Genomic DNA, 17297 nt, shown 5'->3' on the forward strand with positions numbered 1-17297 from the left:
GCGCAGCGAAGTACCTTACTCATGCTTTTCTCTTAATGTAAATTGTGCCTTTTCAGCCTCTCAGAAATACTCAAAGAGCGAGCTAAGATGAAAATGGGACTCAAATTAAGACATGTGGTGTTTGTGTTGGTTCTAAACAAATAGTGTTCTTGGTGTAAGTAGAAAGCCATTAATTTTTTAATTAGCTGCTGAGGAAATGTGAAAAAGCTTGTAATTCTTGGTTGGTTTTACAGCGCTGGTTAACTTTCTTGCTTTTTCATGGTTTCTCTCACCAAGGGTAGCTAAAATTAAGTTCCGGGCTTTCTTCCCGTTGTTGAGACATTGCTTTGGTACCACAAGAACATACAAGTGGGAAAGGAGGGAAAGGATGTACACCCATATGCAGGTCTCTGTCCCAAACAGAAGTGGTCTATGCTCTGAAAAACACTGTATCCTGAGATTTGCATGAGGAAAGGACTGAAACTGACTGCTGCTTTAATCCCTGGTATTTATGTTAAAGAGGGTAGGGGCAGTAAGTACTGAGTGCTTAATGCAGCCAGGTAATTGAGGGGGAAAAGAGAAATACTAGCTAGCTGAGTTGTAGCTCCAGGGCATTTTACAAGCTGCTTTTTTTTTTTTTTTAATCTCTCCATTGTTAATGTGTTAGAAACTGTCATCTTTGAGCTTGCCACGAAAGAAAATCTGGGTATTGATGTGGGTTGCTTAATGAAGACCTCTGTGAGGTACCATGCAGCGATGAAAGACACATTTTGAATGCATCTGGAAGGAGAGTGTAACTAGAAAAATACTGCAGACCAGGTTTTCCTGCCTTTCATTCTTCCTTGTGCTTCCTAACTGCAATTTTAGCAAGCATAAAGCTGTCTCCTGTCCCTGTCACACTGCAACTGTTAATGGAGAGAGGAGGGGGCATTTTGACAGAACATATTGACCGACATGTGGTCAGCAGGGGGCATGAGCCAGCTGGTACTCTTTAAGAATGGCTTTGACAGCACATCTTTGTTCAGCAAAAGAACCAGGGAACCATAATAGCACCTTAATGTTAATATTGCTACGTAGAAGCATAGAGTTTGGCCACTTCATGCAGTTCTGCCAACCTCATCTAGAGAGGAGGAACTGAGCGTGCTGAATAGAAAAGAAATCTGAATTTACATGAGCTTGGACACATGATGATACCCAGCTGGTGCTAGAAGGCATTTCCTTCTTGATTCTTTGTCACAGTTTCATGCGTATGTCTAACCTAGCATCACAGGAACGTAGCTTCTTGAGAAATCAGATGACACAAGCCACTGACTGAGACAAGATATACTGATTTTTCAGACTCCACTCACACGGGGCAGATGACATTTTGCTGGATGTGCCAGTTATGCTGAATTCACTTCTTCACAGCTTGTTGTTTCCATATTTAACACTACTTTCATCAGAAAAACTACAACTGTGAGTGGTTAGCAGTCAGTGCAGTGTGAGGGATTAAGCTGCCTAACTGGCTTTCTGTGGAGGCCAGCCACGTCCTCCATAGCAACTATATTAATGTAATTTATTTGGAGCTTTTTAGTCTGTTTGTGGGCATAAATTAAATTGAATTACTGTTGGCAAGAATCTTCAGAAACAGAAAAATATAAAAGACCATTTGGGGTGGCTTTACAATGACCTATAGTTTCTTGTTTACAATAGTGTTAACACTAAATTTAAGCCCATCTTTTTATAAGACGTTAAGTGGGTACGTGCCAAGTACAAAAATGAGAACAGGCTGAAAGCCTTAACTTTATTGAACTCCCCAGTTTCTACTGAGACTTGGATAGAGATGAGAACTGGCTTATCCCACAATACTCGTTGTACCATTTCCATTCTTCATGATATATCAAGACTGAGGAGAGATAGATAGATGGCTGCAGGAAGCTATTCCATTGTAGCGGGAAAAGGAATTTCCTTTTTCCTCAATATGTGAAACCCTTTAAGACTTATTCTGCCTTTTACTAAATTAAATTTTTTTCAAGTTGCCTTGTCACAGCACTATCCAAACTAGCCAGCTGCAACAAGGCTTTTACCATCCCATACCAGGTTAACTTCAATAAGTAGCTCCCACACCTTGCCCCAGCACAGCCACCAGTCCCCCACAAGGTTTCAACAGTTCATCTACTGTCTGCCCTGTTTCTTCATCCTCTTCAGGCCAGTCCACCCTGCTTCTTGCCTCTGCTGCATCCAGAGTCTTTCTTCTCTGGGCTCCTCTTCCAGCCAGCCTCTCCTCATCCAGGTCCCCTTCCTCTCTCTGCTTCTCCCAGGGCCTCTCCTTGTCTCTTCTACATCCAGGACGCTCTCTCTCCTCCCTCTGCTTCTTCTGGGTCTCTCTTCATCCAGGGCTCCTCTTCCATATCCCTTAGAGCTATTTAACTACTTAAGTTAAAGTAGTTAAGTTAAAGTTAAAGTTAAGTTAAAGTTAAAACCAGCCACAGCTGCACCTTACCCACATCAGCCAACCCACCGCCCCTGAAGCCAGCCCACAGCTCTATATTATCAATGTTAATTAACCTGCCTTCATTCCTCTATAATTCCTCTACATTGTCTGTTGATAATTTCAGGGGTAACCTACTGTTTATGGGATGACTAGGAGAGGTTTTGGATTAGGTCCCTTCTTAAGACAAGATGTTCAGATCAACTGGTTAGTATTAGTGAAGTAACCTAATGGTACCTTGGCATTGAGCAGCATTAAACTCCTAGTATTTGTGTAGTAAGTGGGAAGGTCATAGGGGCAACACTTGGGTATTTTGGGGGGAAGAAATGTACCAGTCATTAATCATAAATGACTTTACACTGAGTTGTGATGAGACAGAATGCATCCAAATTCATGGGCACAAAACCTAGGAGAATGGATGGCATGATGAATAGCAGCGCTCCGGTCCAGAAGGACCTCAGTAACCTGGAGAACTGGGCAGCAGAAAGCTGAGGAGTTTTAGTGAACAGAATTGCAAAGTTGTGTGCATCAAGCAGAAAACCACCATGCATGGGTACAGTCTGGGAACGAACTGGCTGAATAGCAGCCCTGCAGAAAAAGAACTGGGGATTATGGTGGGCCTGAAGTTGAATGCAAGCCAAGGGTGAATGTAAGTGAAACTATATTAACAAGGAGCAATATTTACTAGTTACATTCTGGAAGGCTCAAGTTCGACATGAGGAATTTCTTCTTCACCAGGAGGGTGGCACAGCACTGAAACAGGCTGCTCAGAGGGATCAGGGGGTCTCCATCCTCAGTGTTTTCAAGACCTGGCTGGATACAGTGCAGCTGACCTGATCTATTGATGCTGACAGTCCTGCTCCAAGTAGGAGGCTGAACTAGGTGACTTCCAGGGGCCCCTTTGAAGCCACACTTTACAATTTTATGATAAATTTGATCTAACTTCAGGTTTGGTTCCTTTCCAAACCAGCCAAGATGGTGAGTGAGTGAGTGTGAGTTCTACACAAATGTTACAAAATAGCTTTTTTTCAGAGGTGCCATTTTTGTCCTGTAATCACCAATAATGAAGAAAACCTCATTTATTCAAGGTCAAGAATTTATTGCAGGTAGCTACAACCAGATGTTCTGAAAAAAATATGCCAAAATATCCTGTTTCAGCTAATGTGTAATATGCTAAGCATGTGTGAAAGTTCATATTAAGGGCTTGTTTGAAAAATTTAGGTAAATTTCCTTTTTTATTTTCTCTCAGTTTCTCCGGGGGTGTAAGAGGGTGAGGGAAAACTTTTCTTTTTGGAGGGAAGAAAGCAGAGGCTGTGCTGCTATCAAGCATTCTCAAAATGTAATTTAAAATGTCGACCACTATGGCAACAGTTTTGTATTGCCTTTTTTAATAGCAGTAATTATTGTACTCAAGCCAAATAATGAATAATTAGGGACTGTTTATTTTCAAAGCTATCTCCAAGGTGGAAAATTGTGCTATTGTGCTGCCTTTTTTTTTTCCCCCCTCACTTCTACAAATACTAAATTCCAAAGTAGTAATACTTACGCTTTGCATTTCACATTAGTATTAAATGTAGTTTAGTTTGGTTTTGCTGCAGGACTTCATAGAGACAGATGAAATGGTTTGAAGGGGTGAGATGTCCGGAAGAAACAATTACATGGTAGACAAAGTGCAATACTGGGACTCTGAGCAAAACGGATTTCTGCCACAGACCTTGTAGGCAGTTTTTTACAAGTCTGTCCACTACTGTGCAGCACCCTTACCATATCTGTGTAACGGCAGCATCTTGGCAAAGATATGCTGATGATACAGGCTGCACGGGCCGGTTTATTGCCACCTGCTGAGTTGAGAGAGTATGTGTTTGGTATTTATCAGTGTTAGGGTGCTTGTGGGTGCAGCCCCAGGTTCCACCCAGTCCACCCTGCAGCATATTGCTGCTAAAGGAGTCTTGCCACACTTGCAGCTGGAGAAGAGGTTGGTTCAGTTGAGTGATCTTCCAGAAAATTCCTGGTTTGGGCATTTTGTTTGTTATGACAGGTTGGTTTTCCATCAGATCAGTGAGTTGCCCTGACTTTCCTTGCAGCCTACCAGTCGCTAGCGCCAGTACAAAAGATGCAGCAAGGGACAGGAGTGAGGATGAGCAGGACTGTCTCTTTCAACAGCAGCCCGCAATTAAGTTGAATTGTCTGACAAGACTTAAACCTTAAAAGGTGTTGGGAGGCCAGGAACTCAATATCAACTAAAATCTCTCCCAATAAATTGCAGATAAAGCAGCCTACCTATTTGCATTTGTTTCTCCACAAAGAACCTTAAAGGCCACCTTCCTGCTTCTCCAAAACCCAGGCTCCCCTCTTCTTTCCAAAGGGTGTTCTATGCAAATCTCTTTAAACGTGCTTTCAGGAGTCATGTTAAGATATGTGTAAGAGATACTGTTTTCAGTAGGTGGGATCAATCGCAATTTGGCAAGAGTGTGTCTGTGTAAAACAAGAAATTAAGCAGGAATGTTAAAACTGAGTCCTGGTTAAACCACGACAATCTGACTAGAGAAGTGAATTACAACTGCTGTTATAATACACAAACAGTACTAACTGTAGGCTTCTAGTTGCCCCAAGCAAGCTGAAAAGTTTCCATCCTTCCCTGGCCATGCACCTGCAGATAGGAACCGCTCTGAATACTTTGTTGCCCTAGGCAACTCACTTGCTCTGCCTTTTACAATACATGTAGCCCTGTCCACAACTCAAGGGAACTTTGCCTCACTTGCACCGTTACTGTGACAACCATGGGCAGCATAACCCTTTTTAGCAAATACCGGTTTAACAAGTAGGGGCTTGTGATGGTAATGAAACAAGACTCACGCAGTCCGTGATGTTACCAAGATGGATAGCTGTTTGAAAACAGAGCTGCCAATGCACCCCTTCATGCTTCTTGCCTTAGCTTTGTCATCTGCATTTTTTGAGCTGCTTGGTTAGCTTCTCCCTCCTTGCCCAACAGCACTGCTCCTTCATGTCCCAGCTTCTCACTCCTGACATTGACCTTCCTCTCCACTATTGCCGTTTTCTGGATGGCTGTCACCCAGCTCTCCTGCCTCACTTCTTCCTTCTGAATTTTCACTCCCACTCGCAAGAGTATCTGCACTGCCCTCCACCCTGCACCTTGTGTTTAAGACACAGTCCTTTAAGGTGCCTGTGAAGCTAATGAACCTGCCTGCTGCTCCTTAAGACCCTGGAGTGCAGCAAACAGATGTAAGAATTGTTTGAGGTACTCTTCCTGTTGTTGAAATGCCAGAAAAAAAAGCTACCCAGGCCCTGACCTGCTCCAGTGTAGGTGTTGTGGGATTTTTAAGCTTTGATAAATTGACATTTCTGAAAGGTTAGTCCAGAGAGAAGGGTTGATCCAGTGGCTTGGGCTTTAATTTGCGCTATGTTAGACTTGCTTTGAATGTCTGTTCTTTCATTGACAGCCTTGTGTAGATGTGGGAGTCATGGTTGCCTTATGCTTCAGATTCCCAGTTTATAAATACAGGATACTAGCATTTTTATTGTAATGAGAAATACAATAAAACATGAGTATGCTGAGATGTATGATGATGATGAGGGAAAAGGATATATAGGCATGTAGACTAGATCTTTTGTTATTTGCTTTTAAATGATGTCTACAGACTTAATGTGTTTCTTTTTGTAATTTCTCAGAAGTTGATGGCTTTCCAGTATCTGAGATTGAAGGCCCTTTCACAACAGCAGATGTTGCAAGCAACTGTGTTTCTAGCGTTTCTTTCCATGAACCAGTGTTGTGGATTGCCTCCTATGCTCTTATGAGCCTATGTGGAATTATCCTCCTTGTACTGATCATCCTGCTGCTTATTCCACCACGGTGTCAGCATCGCTACACCGACAATGACGTGGTCAATGACGAATCCTCCTTAGTGCGTCATCGATGGAAATGAGAAACTTGATTGTGAAACCTGGGACTTAAACAGAATGAAGAACAATACAAGGGGAAGAAGCCAATGCCTCAGTCCTTTTTACGTTCATTACAAATTGCTGTTGAAATCCCACCAAATATCCTGGATCATAACTTTTTAAGCTTTATTTTCTAACACTGATTCTGGACCAAAGCACTGTTAACCACCTCTTAAGTGCTATGGTACTGGATTTGCTACTGCAGTACAATGAGCCTTTATGCTCTCAATAGTACCTTCTTTAAAAAAAAAAAAAAAAGGAAAAAAAAAAAGTGTCTGAACAAAATTGTCTGTCCCCCTTTCACAAAAAAAGGAGCTGTCAGTATTTTCTAACTAATCAAGCCCTGACTGTAGAAAAAAAACCACCTTGACAATCTTTCTTATTAATTGCATTAAATGAATACTGCTTTCTGTTTACATCAATTCATTTTGAAACTGTCCTTATGGTGTGGGGGAGGGAGACAGGTCAGACAAGCAGCAGAGAAAAGCAAATGAGGTCAAGAAGACATTTTGGTTTGTGTTGGGTTTGGTTTTTTTTCCTCAAGATCACTGCTGCCACTTGAGAGGGTCACCCTTCCTGAGAGTCATTACAAAATAGTTTGAGGAGGTGAAAACTGGGAAACTTGTTCAGCCTTAGTGTAAAACAAGACTACCTCTCTTAATTTACAGGGATGCTACCACTGGTAAGCATTTGGCTTAGAACTGGTCTTGAAGCACAGGACACTCCATACAACCGAATGCAACTCCTTGGCTTCAAAGTAGTGGATTTTATAAATATTAGCACTTCATGACTTTCCACTTTGGTGCACAAAAAAAAAGCCTTTCACTTTTCCCCCTGATGTGGGTTGTTCTGGGGGTTTGTTGGGTTTTTTTGAGTTAAGGATGGCTGATATTTAGAAAAGACTAGTCTGCATATGTATGGACAGATAATAAAGCTAAGGTCCAGGTTCTACCATGGTTTTTTGGTGTTTCTATTGTGTGCGTAACAAAAAGGAAAAAACAAAGTAAGAAAGTCAACCTTTTTTTTTTGTTGTTGTTGTATGAGCTCAGCAGCCTGGAAGTTCAAGGAAAAGTATCTGTCTTTATGGACAGATTGTGAAGTGAAAGTCTTAATGCTGTAATGCTGGTAATCTGGCTTGGTTTTCAACTTGAAGAGCAGTTGGAAGTGTTTAGTTTAGCTTCAACGGTTTGTCAATCAAATGAAGTGAGTACCGACTGGCTGAAAACAAACATGTCGTAAGACTTGAAAACAATAGTGGGAGAGAGCAGAGAAGAATATATTTGACCAGACCTCCATTGTGCAAGCGAAGATCTTAATGCTGAGGTCGGAACATGGTATTTTCTTTGCAAATAGGACAATTTTTCTTGTATCTAGGCAGTGAGCACTGCAGCACCTCCATTGCTTTTCTACAACACTGGCATAGTGAGTTTGAAAGATAAACAATGCAAGGTTGAGGAGTCCAGTGATAACTGTTAGTTATCTGGGTGGGTGGTGTTGTTTTGGGGTTGTTTTTTTTTAAAAAAAAGGAAAAATTCCTTTGCATTTTGATAGCACAGCAGTTTGCATATTTGTGTGGGAAACAAGGAAAAAAAAAAAAAGGAAGCTTAGCTCTGAATCTCCCAATTCCTTGCCTAGAAAATTTTTTGCCTGTAATCCTTTCCTACAGCTTTCAGATTCACACTGCCTCTGCATCTGCCTCTGCATGGAATGAGCAAAGATTTCTTTTTCTCAGGAATAGTGCTTTTACAGAGGTGCACATAATGTGCGTGAAAATAAAGCACTGTTGGTTTGTGTTTCTTTTTTTTAACTAACTTGTGTATTTCACTTCATAACTGGAAGCGCCTGTGGTTTTCTTTCCTTTTTAATTCTTGCGCTTTCAGATTACCTGGCTGAATAGAGTAAAACAATTAATGATGTGATAAAACATCTGAAAATTATTTCTCTTGGAATTAGGATGTTGGAAATAGGAGGAAATAGTTTGCCTTCTTTATCCTCTGCCTCTTAGTTTTTTAGAGGAGGAAAATGATGAATCATAAGAAATGTAAGAAACTATAGAGCTTAGGTGTTTTCTCCATATTCTATTTTCCATATATATCTTTCTTTATGTCTTAGAATTAGAATTTTTAGTACACATTATAACAAGAAGAAATTCCCTTGAGTTTTTCTTAAGGCAATAGACTTTGCTCTGAAGATAGCAATGTTTCCAATTCCGTGATGTAGTTCTGTACCATCCTCCTGGGTTTGGTTTTACACATAAAAAATAATTTCAAAGTTGTATTCCTTTTTTCTACAGTGTGGTAATATAAATAATGCTTCTGTCACCTGTTTCAAACAGAAACACAGTGTGAATATTTGGATTGATACAGTGTAAACAATGAGCCCTTTTTCAATTCAGAACGTAGTAACCCTTGTATGCTCTTAAAATTACTTTTTAACTGCTTCCCTCTCCCCAGCCCCTCCTATCTCCATACCATAAAGAGTATTAGGAAGGAATTTATTGGGAAAGGTTCCTAGTATGCTTTCTAATGACAAGCAAGATTTCTTCTGAGTCATTTAACAAAGTCTTTTTAGTACGCTAGATTTCATATAAAAGCCTTTCAGTTTTACCTTATCACTTTGAATGTCATTGGTCAAGACATTTTAATAGAAAGACTTGAATTATAGGAGCAATAATCAAGTAGCACAAATGAAATAGTAATATATTCTTGAGTTTTCATGGCATCCCTTGCCACTAAAATTTGGCTTATAGTAAAAATGCTGTTAGCGACATCTGCTAGCGGCACAAACTTCATCTCAGCTTGTAAATTGATACTTAGACTGGCAGATATTCAGGTGAGTATTGCTTTGTTGCTCTGGCAACAAGAAGAGCAATAGAAACCCTTGAGGATTCATTTTTAGCCTACAGCACATTAAGAAAAATAATGTTCTTGAGCATTTTTTTATGAAAGATGAAATACCATGACAGACTGCAGTGTTACCAAGTGTATCTTACTGGTGATCTCTTTCCCTGATTTCTTTTTAAGGGAGAGTGCTGTGAGGTATTTTATGCTCTCTTAACTAACTTCAGTGATAAGATTAAAAAAAAAAAGGGGGGGGGGGGGGGGGGGAGTGAACAACCAGAGTGTTGAGTAAAGATGGTGCTGGAAAATATTCTCTATTTATTGTGGAAGACAGGATGCTCCAAATCACAGCACTCTTAAATCATTCTTTGTACATGTATCAATATTTCTTGCAGTGTTCTCCTAATGTGAATGTAACATCATGTACTATGAAAATGTCAGAAAGCCGTGTTCTATTGGATGCAGCCTTTTAGATAATTGATGCTATCAATGCAATCATTAGGGATTTGAAGATGTGTCATTTCAGTTCAAGTAGTTAAACCTGAGTTCAGGCATGGGAATATGTTAGTTCTATCCCACTGCCTTCCCGAGTTTTAGAAATATTATCATGGGCTTTTTGGCTTAATTTAAATGCTAAAGAAAATAGATAAAGAATTTTAATAAGCCTTTTTTTCAGGTTCTGTAAAAGTAGTTAGGTAGAGGGTATTGTTGTGTTTTTAAGGTGAAAAAGCTTGCATTTAGGATTTGTATGTCGGATCAACCTGAACGCAATATACCAAGGCAGTGTACCATTCCAGTTCTCAGCTCTGAGGCTGTGCAGGTTAACTAGTGGTAATCTCAGAGCTATCGGTTTTGATATCTTTTTCACATCAGTTGCTTAATTACAGTTAACTCTTTATCAGCTAAAGTTGACCTTTAGGTATTCCACCCAGTTACTTGCTATGTGTTGGCTGGCTATGTTTCATTGAAGGATGAGCCATTTGTATACTAACCTTTTCCTTTTAAATATGAAAAAGCTTATGAGACTTGCTTGACACGGCACGTTTCCAGAGAGAGTGGTCCTTAAATTTTCTGATAATCCAAAATGATTGTGCTGCTGAAAGCTTCTTTGATCTCTGTAGAGGTTTCCAACAACTGGACTGGTTGATTGTCATATCCTGATCTCAGATGTGAGCCTCATATATATAAGCAGTAATACGAGTTGCATAATGAAGGGCACTGGTACAATGACCTATGGAGGTAAAAGTAAAGGAAATTATGGAAAGAGAAGTAAGCTACCCTTAATTTCACTTCATTAAAAATTGTAAGAGCATAAAGGATTGATCCTTTTAAGAAAGGTCTGTAAAATTTACCAAGACATTAGTTCCTGTCAAACTTGACTCTTTGATTGATAAATTGTTCATTTCTGGCTGCTGAAGTTCTTGCTGCTGTTCAGAGAAGCAAAGACAGATTGGTAATGGGGTACAAGCAATCTTCTGAGCCAGTCAGATTTTCTGGCTTCTGGGGCCTAATTAGATGCTAGGCCAGGCTTGTGAGTAATCCAGAGTCCTGGTAACGGCTCCTCAGGAACGTTACCTGAAATATAATCGTTGGCTTCAGCTGAACCCATGGATAAGATGGGTCTGTACCACAGCACTAACTGACAGAGGGGCTACAGTGAGCTGAAACTGGCTGATGGTTGTCAAATGTGGAGATGCTAAATAATTGAGTCTTCTACCAGGCTTCCAGATCAAGGCTGAGGGTTCTTGGTAGAGGAAAATGGGAGAGCGACTACAGGTGCTGACAAGCTGCTGTAAGTGTAACATCAGTCAGTCACCTGGCTTCTTGGGTAAGGGTTCAATTGTCTGAATATTTTGAAAGCTAGTGTACTTTAAGGTGCCTGTTGCAGTTACTGGGAATTATCCACACACACACAAGTGAGTAAGGGGCACAGTCATCTTCAAGTAGAATTATTGGCCTCTCCATATTGCAAAGAGCATAGTGATATGTCTTACCCTGAGCAATAGTATATTTGTAAGCAACAAAACAGGCTATTTTAAAACATGTTGACATTGGTGACTGTACAGTAGTCGTGAAGGGTTCTCCTTTTCATTGTAGCTAGGCTTTAGCTGGATCTTTGTGGTCAGGTAACATTTTAAATACTGGGAGGTTTAGATTAGACTATGAAGGCACATACAGAATTCTTTTAAGCTAGCCAAAAAGTAAAACACAGAAGGTAATTGTCAGCATTTAAAAGAAAGTAGCCCTCAGTAAGTGTTCTCTCCTTTTGACTGATGATAATCACTTGCAACCGATGTATTTGAGTATAGCTGCTGTCCTACTAATTCACTGGCTTCAAGTCTTTTTTTCTTATTGTCTTCTGGCCTCCTTATTCCCTCCCCCAAAAAAAGTTCCTAAAAGCTGAAGACCCCTGTACGCAAAATTCAGCCTTCTAACAAAAGATATGTTCTTCTTGGTGACCATTCACAAACCTGTTTTAAAGTAGCTTGTAAGGCTTTAGAAATTAAGTCTAGATTGAAAATACTTGTGTTATTATTAGGAGGAGAATTAAAGCCAAAACTTCATCTATGTCAGTGGTCCCCAAATTTGTGTGCAAAGAACTCCTTTGTGCATTTGACTACATTTCCTAGACCTCTTTTTCTTCACACTTGGAAATACTTAACTGCTTGGTCTTCCCCACTGGTCCTGTACATTCTCCTTTGTCTGTCCTTATGAAATACAGGGGTGGAGAGGAGGACCACAAGGTGCTGTGAAACTTAGTGCCATTCCCAAGGCAGATGATAGCCCCCTCCTTGAAGGCCTTGCTGTTTTTTGTCCTACCGCCAACTGCAGTGGACCCTTACTGTCTGTTGGCTCTTCTTGGTGAGTGAGACACTTCTGCTTTTAACAGTTGAGCAATGCAGCCTGCTCTGATTTTACAGTGATACATACTTAGGCAAAATAGTTGAATAAACTGCATTGTTTGTAACCATCCTCTCATCACATCCCTCTTTGAGGAAGGAAATTTTCATAGGGCCGTGTCAAACCTGTGAAGGGTATGTTTATTTTCTGTGTTGTTAGAGAGGAATTATATAGCTGAATGTTTAAATGGCCGTATTTGCAACATAGCTGTCCTTTGGAAAATTCTGGAGGGAAAAAATGAACTCAAAGTCACGTTGAAGTGGTACTGAAAAGACAACTGGCAGTTTCTTGATAGCACCAAGGCATGGATTACTGCAATATATCCTGGGCAAAATGGCTTTGCTAGCCAATACTCTGTGTGTGCATAAGCTATACAAGACTGACTGTTTAAATAAGATATGTCTGAAACAAGCCGTTCACATTTTTTATTGAAAATTTTATATGGAGATGCAGAAATCTTTTAACACTACATCAGCTGTTATTTGATAGTTATTTAGGAAGCGTGGAAAGGATTTCACCTTTAAGGAAGTAAGTCCATCTTGTAGAGGCATTTCTTCACCTGATTTTTATGGGTTTTTTAATAGACAATGTTTTTAACATTGACTGAGAGGAAAATGGGATCAAAACTTTGAAAAAAAGGGGTATAGTCTTTTTAACTCAGTCTTCAGGTGATGTTAGGAATCTATCCCACTTAACTGTCAAGCCTCATTACTGAATTTTCCAAGAATTGATACTTTGTTCTTTCAGGTCTTGCCATTTTCAGATAAACACTATGTAAAAAATCAAATTTTGTGCTGCTTAAAATAAATGATTAATTCTTTCAACCTATTCTGTGTGTCTTTTTAAATCCTGTTAAGATGAACTTCAAAGCTGATAAATCATATCCGTCCAAATTCTTCCTAGCTCTTTGTGACTTTCAATTCTAACTTCTGGCTTTAGCTCTGGAAAAAAAGCAGAACAGCTTTAGTTCTCATCTGAATCTTGCAGGGAGGGGAAGAGGCAGGCAAGTTTAGCCCCAAGGTGCTTTTGCCCAAATAACTGAGATGTTCTCGCTTCAACTTTTTGTCAGTTCATTTCAGTATTGGACAGAAATTGGGCACAGAAAACATTAACTTGAGAAGATGAAGCTTGTGATCATCTGGAGTGGATTCAAGTAATATATTGGACTGTTGCTGTCAACTGCCCTAAACTATGGATTTAGAAGGCATACAGATTGAATGTCCCTGTTGCTAAGACAGCTAGCCACCCTGAGAGTGTTGGTTTCCCACCGGACAAGGGTGGTTACCGTGCTCTCTGTTTTGTACCCCGGGAGGTGGCGCACATGGTTTGTTTTTCAAATAGGAGAGTTTTGAGCCCTTTCACAGCAAATTGTGTTCTCTTGCTTGAATTCTGTTAAAAGTACTTTCCGTTTTTCTCTTTTTTAAATATCCTATCTAAAAAGGCCCTTAGTTTGGGGTGTCCTGATCATGTAGTAATAGCCCTCTTCCCTCCCCCTAAAAGCCTTTTTTTGAAAATTCTGTTATTTTTAAGCCCTGAGCTTTTATCTTTGAAGGTAGTACGGTATATTATGCATGTTGATAAACTTAGGAGATTGGTCAAGCAAGACAGATTAGCACCAACTGTTTAATATGGTGGGTTTATGTCAGGCTTTGGAAAGCTGGCTGCTTTTGCTTATTACTGTCCTAATACTCAGTGAAGCCTACTTATTATTACACAGCTCTGCTTGCAGGAGTACTGTACAAGTTTTCCATTTTTTTCTTGTGCTTAAGTTTCTCTTATGCTTGGAAATTGCCCTCATCTTCAGAGCACCTTCTGTGCTTCAGGCTTACTGAATCCAAAACTGCAAAACTGTCTTGTTCATTCACAATTCTCTTGCTTATCTTTCCCCATTAAGGCTGGCCTATCTAGACAAAACACCTTTCAAGTTTGTGTATGAAACATGAAATTAAGAATTTATTGCAAGAATACTGCTTTTTTTGGTAACAACACAGCAGTGTAGACAAATATGTGAAGGTTTACAATATAAGCGATCAATGTAATTTTTCAGGACAACATGTAATTCTGAAGGCCACTTAAACTGTAAACACTAACTATTCCTCCGTTTCTGCATCAAAACAAACTCTTTTAAAAAAGTAAATGGTTTGGGGTTCGGTTTGTTTTATTTTGTTTTGGTTTTGGTTTTTTTTTTCTTTCTGGAGGCTTACAAATAATAACTGCCTATACCTTGACTCATCATTTGTTTTTCTAGGAAATTCAATAGTATTTCTTAAGAAACACAGGTTATTGTAAAGACTACAAGAATCTACACTGCCAGTGTATACGCAAATATTAGTATATTCGATTTTCATAGTTGTTAGCTACATAAACCTACTTTTTAAATAAACAAGGATTGTGATTCTTCAAATTCCTTCTTTTCATGCACTCAGCATTGTTCTGAAGTACTCTGCATAATACTTTTCCTTTAGTTGAGGTTTCTTTACTTGTAAGCTTAACGTTAACTTCAGCTTCCCCTGTTCTTACTGTATGAGATTTTTTTAATTGTTGGGTATCCTGAACATTCTCTAGGCTGGTGTTTTATGCTGATCTTTAACTGCTGATGTATTTTTACAGTCTTCTGGTTTGCATATATATTCCCTTTCATTGACTAACTTATAGCCACCTTTTTCCTACATTGTCCTGAAATACCAGCCCGCTGTGCTGTGACTGCGCATATCTGTTGCCATCCTGGCCTGCAGGTAAGGTGATAACTTTTTTCTCTCTTCCCCCTCTCTAAAAGACAGGTCTTAAAGAAATCCAGGTCTCGCACTGTGTGTGCGGATTGGGCTTCAAAAGTGGATTTACTGTGGTCTTTTGCTCTTCTAGAACTCCAGCGTCACATTCAGGTGACCTGAGCCCATCACAGTGGCGTCCAGCCTGGGTCCCTGTTGTAAAACCTGCTGTTGGCAGAATGGATCAGGGAAGAGCTTCAGGACCGCAAGATGTCATCAAGCTACAAGTGCTTTGGGACTGCTGACAGCAGGGACTTTACCAATCCAGCTCCCTCTGGTAAATCTCTACTTGATTGAGCAGGCTTGCAGAATTGTTTACATCCAGGTTGGCTGTAGACCATGTGGGATTGCATAGGGTCTGTGCTGATAGGGAGCTGAAGGCCTAATGACTGTGCTGACAGCAGCATTTCAAGAAAGCAGATAACAGAGATCCAGTAGGATTGTGCAAAGTCATATCAAAGTATCCAGCATTTAAAAGAAGGATTTTACTCTCCCTCTCGTTTTGCCTTTCTCCCTACCTTTGCCTTCCTCTTCTGAAAACTCGGCTGCAATGTATTAATGACTAGATTTGGCCCCAGAATGTATTAAGCTATTACTGCTAATACTGAGGAAACCTTGCAGGTCAACACCTTCTATCTGGATGAAGTGCAATTGAATATATTTTCCTTGTGTACCTCTGGATTAACAAAGCATAAGAAAAGCACACATATTTGCCCTACCTTCATGTTGTTTAACAGGCCAGCAACATCCTGGCAGCCAGACTCCCTAGCTTTACAGGTTTTCTAGGTTATCAACTGAAAGTAATCATTGCTTGCTTTTTTCCTTTTGGTCTATGATCTATTTTTGCACATCTGGGTAGGATATGTTAAGATTTTAATATATCCACAAAAGAAGTATCTAAAAGCTGTTATCTTGTTCTAAGTATTTGCTCCTGGGTTTCATAAAGGTGTTCAAGGTATACCAGAAAAAAATAAAAAAGTCATTGTATTAAAATATGCATTTAAATCCCTATTTCTCTGCGTTACTCTTCATGCTGCCACAATTCAGGATGCTGAGGTTCTACCTAAATTGTGGGCACAGACACACAGTAAAGTATGGTGAAGTTATGTCAGGTTAAAGAACTGGTCTTCCATATTGCCATCCCCATTGGCCATGTATGTTCTTATCTGTCCCAGGTCTTAGTTAAATTAGTTAACTTAAACATCAGTTGCATATTTTATGTAGGTGGCTACTAGTTTTTCTAGTAGCCCTTGAAGTCATCATGACCTCTACAAACAAAGGTTTGGTACAATATTCTTTCTCTGCCTTACAAATTCTGCCTCCGTTTTAAATTATTAAATTATTTTAACTGAACCTAGCAGGATTAAACATACATTGTTGGCCATTTGTGGATGAGCAGAAAACATGTAAATTAAATAGCTGCGAGGACTGGAATGACACTTTTGCTGATTTGTTAGCCTAGTAGGGTGGATGCAGAAAATACCTCTGGAGGTACAGTGGCTCAAAGGGCAAGCAGAAACTTGCTGTGTTGTAATTTACAGTGTTAGCAAACAGCCATAAACTTTCTGCAAGGACTGTGGCTATTGTGATAAGACATGACTAACACGTAAGCACTGTATATGTATATTCACCTGTTCCATTTAGTAGTGTGTGTGCAAGTCATTTGTTTCCTGAGTAGATTTCCTGTGCTGCTTATCTAAGCTTTCAAATTAGAATGAATGGTTACAGCATAAGAACAGAAATGATACTTCAGAAGTGTTCTGCATCCTACAACTTTGATGAATTACTCAAGAAGGAACCGTTACACTTTTCTTTTAGCAGACACAAAACCGAGATACCTGAAGTAAAACATTTTAAGGTTCCCTAGTCCTTTGGTATTTAAAATCCCCTCAGCTATAGATCACTGGATCCCTGGGCTTTGGCAGGCAAGCAAACCAGTTAGTTGCCTGCTTTTGTACCAAATCCCTGGTTGTGTGTAGTTCAATGTAGTTTAGGTGGTAATGAAGTAACCTGCTACGTTTTTCTTGTGGTTAAAAGCAGGTAAATTGGCAGTTATCCAATAGACACCGATTGCTAATGATTGGGGTTTTTTTCACAGTAAGGTGTTGAGGTGGTGACAAGGCTCCTTTTATCCATGGAGTCTGTGACCCACCAATGTTCACACAATAAATTTATTTCAAAATTAAATTACCCGAGTTCTAGTTACTTTTCCTTGCTTTAATAAAAGTAGCAGAATTTTTCATTTGGCTACCATAAACTGTAGCATTTGGGGTTTAAAGACTACCATTTTTACTTTAAAGGCTAGAAATGCATTCCGCAATAGTTTCAATCATTTATTAGCAGAGACATCATTTTCTGATGTGCCATCTTGCAGCATAA

The 17297-nt window shown here is 39.7% G+C and overlaps 1 protein-coding gene across 1 annotated transcript in view; it reads left to right on the forward strand.

The window, feature by feature from the left end:
• The window catches only part of BACE2 (beta-secretase 2), a 55887-nt gene extending 42909 nt beyond the window's left edge, over window positions 1-12978 (forward strand). The window contains exon 9 of the mRNA XM_056329352.1: window positions 6140-12978. Coding sequence (XP_056185327.1) covers window positions 6140-6393 — 254 coding nt within the window. The 3' untranslated portion in view covers window positions 6394-12978. The remainder of the gene's footprint in view (window positions 1-6139) is intronic.
• The last annotated feature ends 4319 nt before the right edge of the window (window positions 12979-17297 follow it).

Source organism: Falco biarmicus, chromosome 2, assembly GCF_023638135.1.
Source record: "Falco biarmicus isolate bFalBia1 chromosome 2, bFalBia1.pri, whole genome shotgun sequence".
NCBI lineage: Eukaryota > Metazoa > Chordata > Aves > Falconiformes > Falconidae > Falco > Falco biarmicus.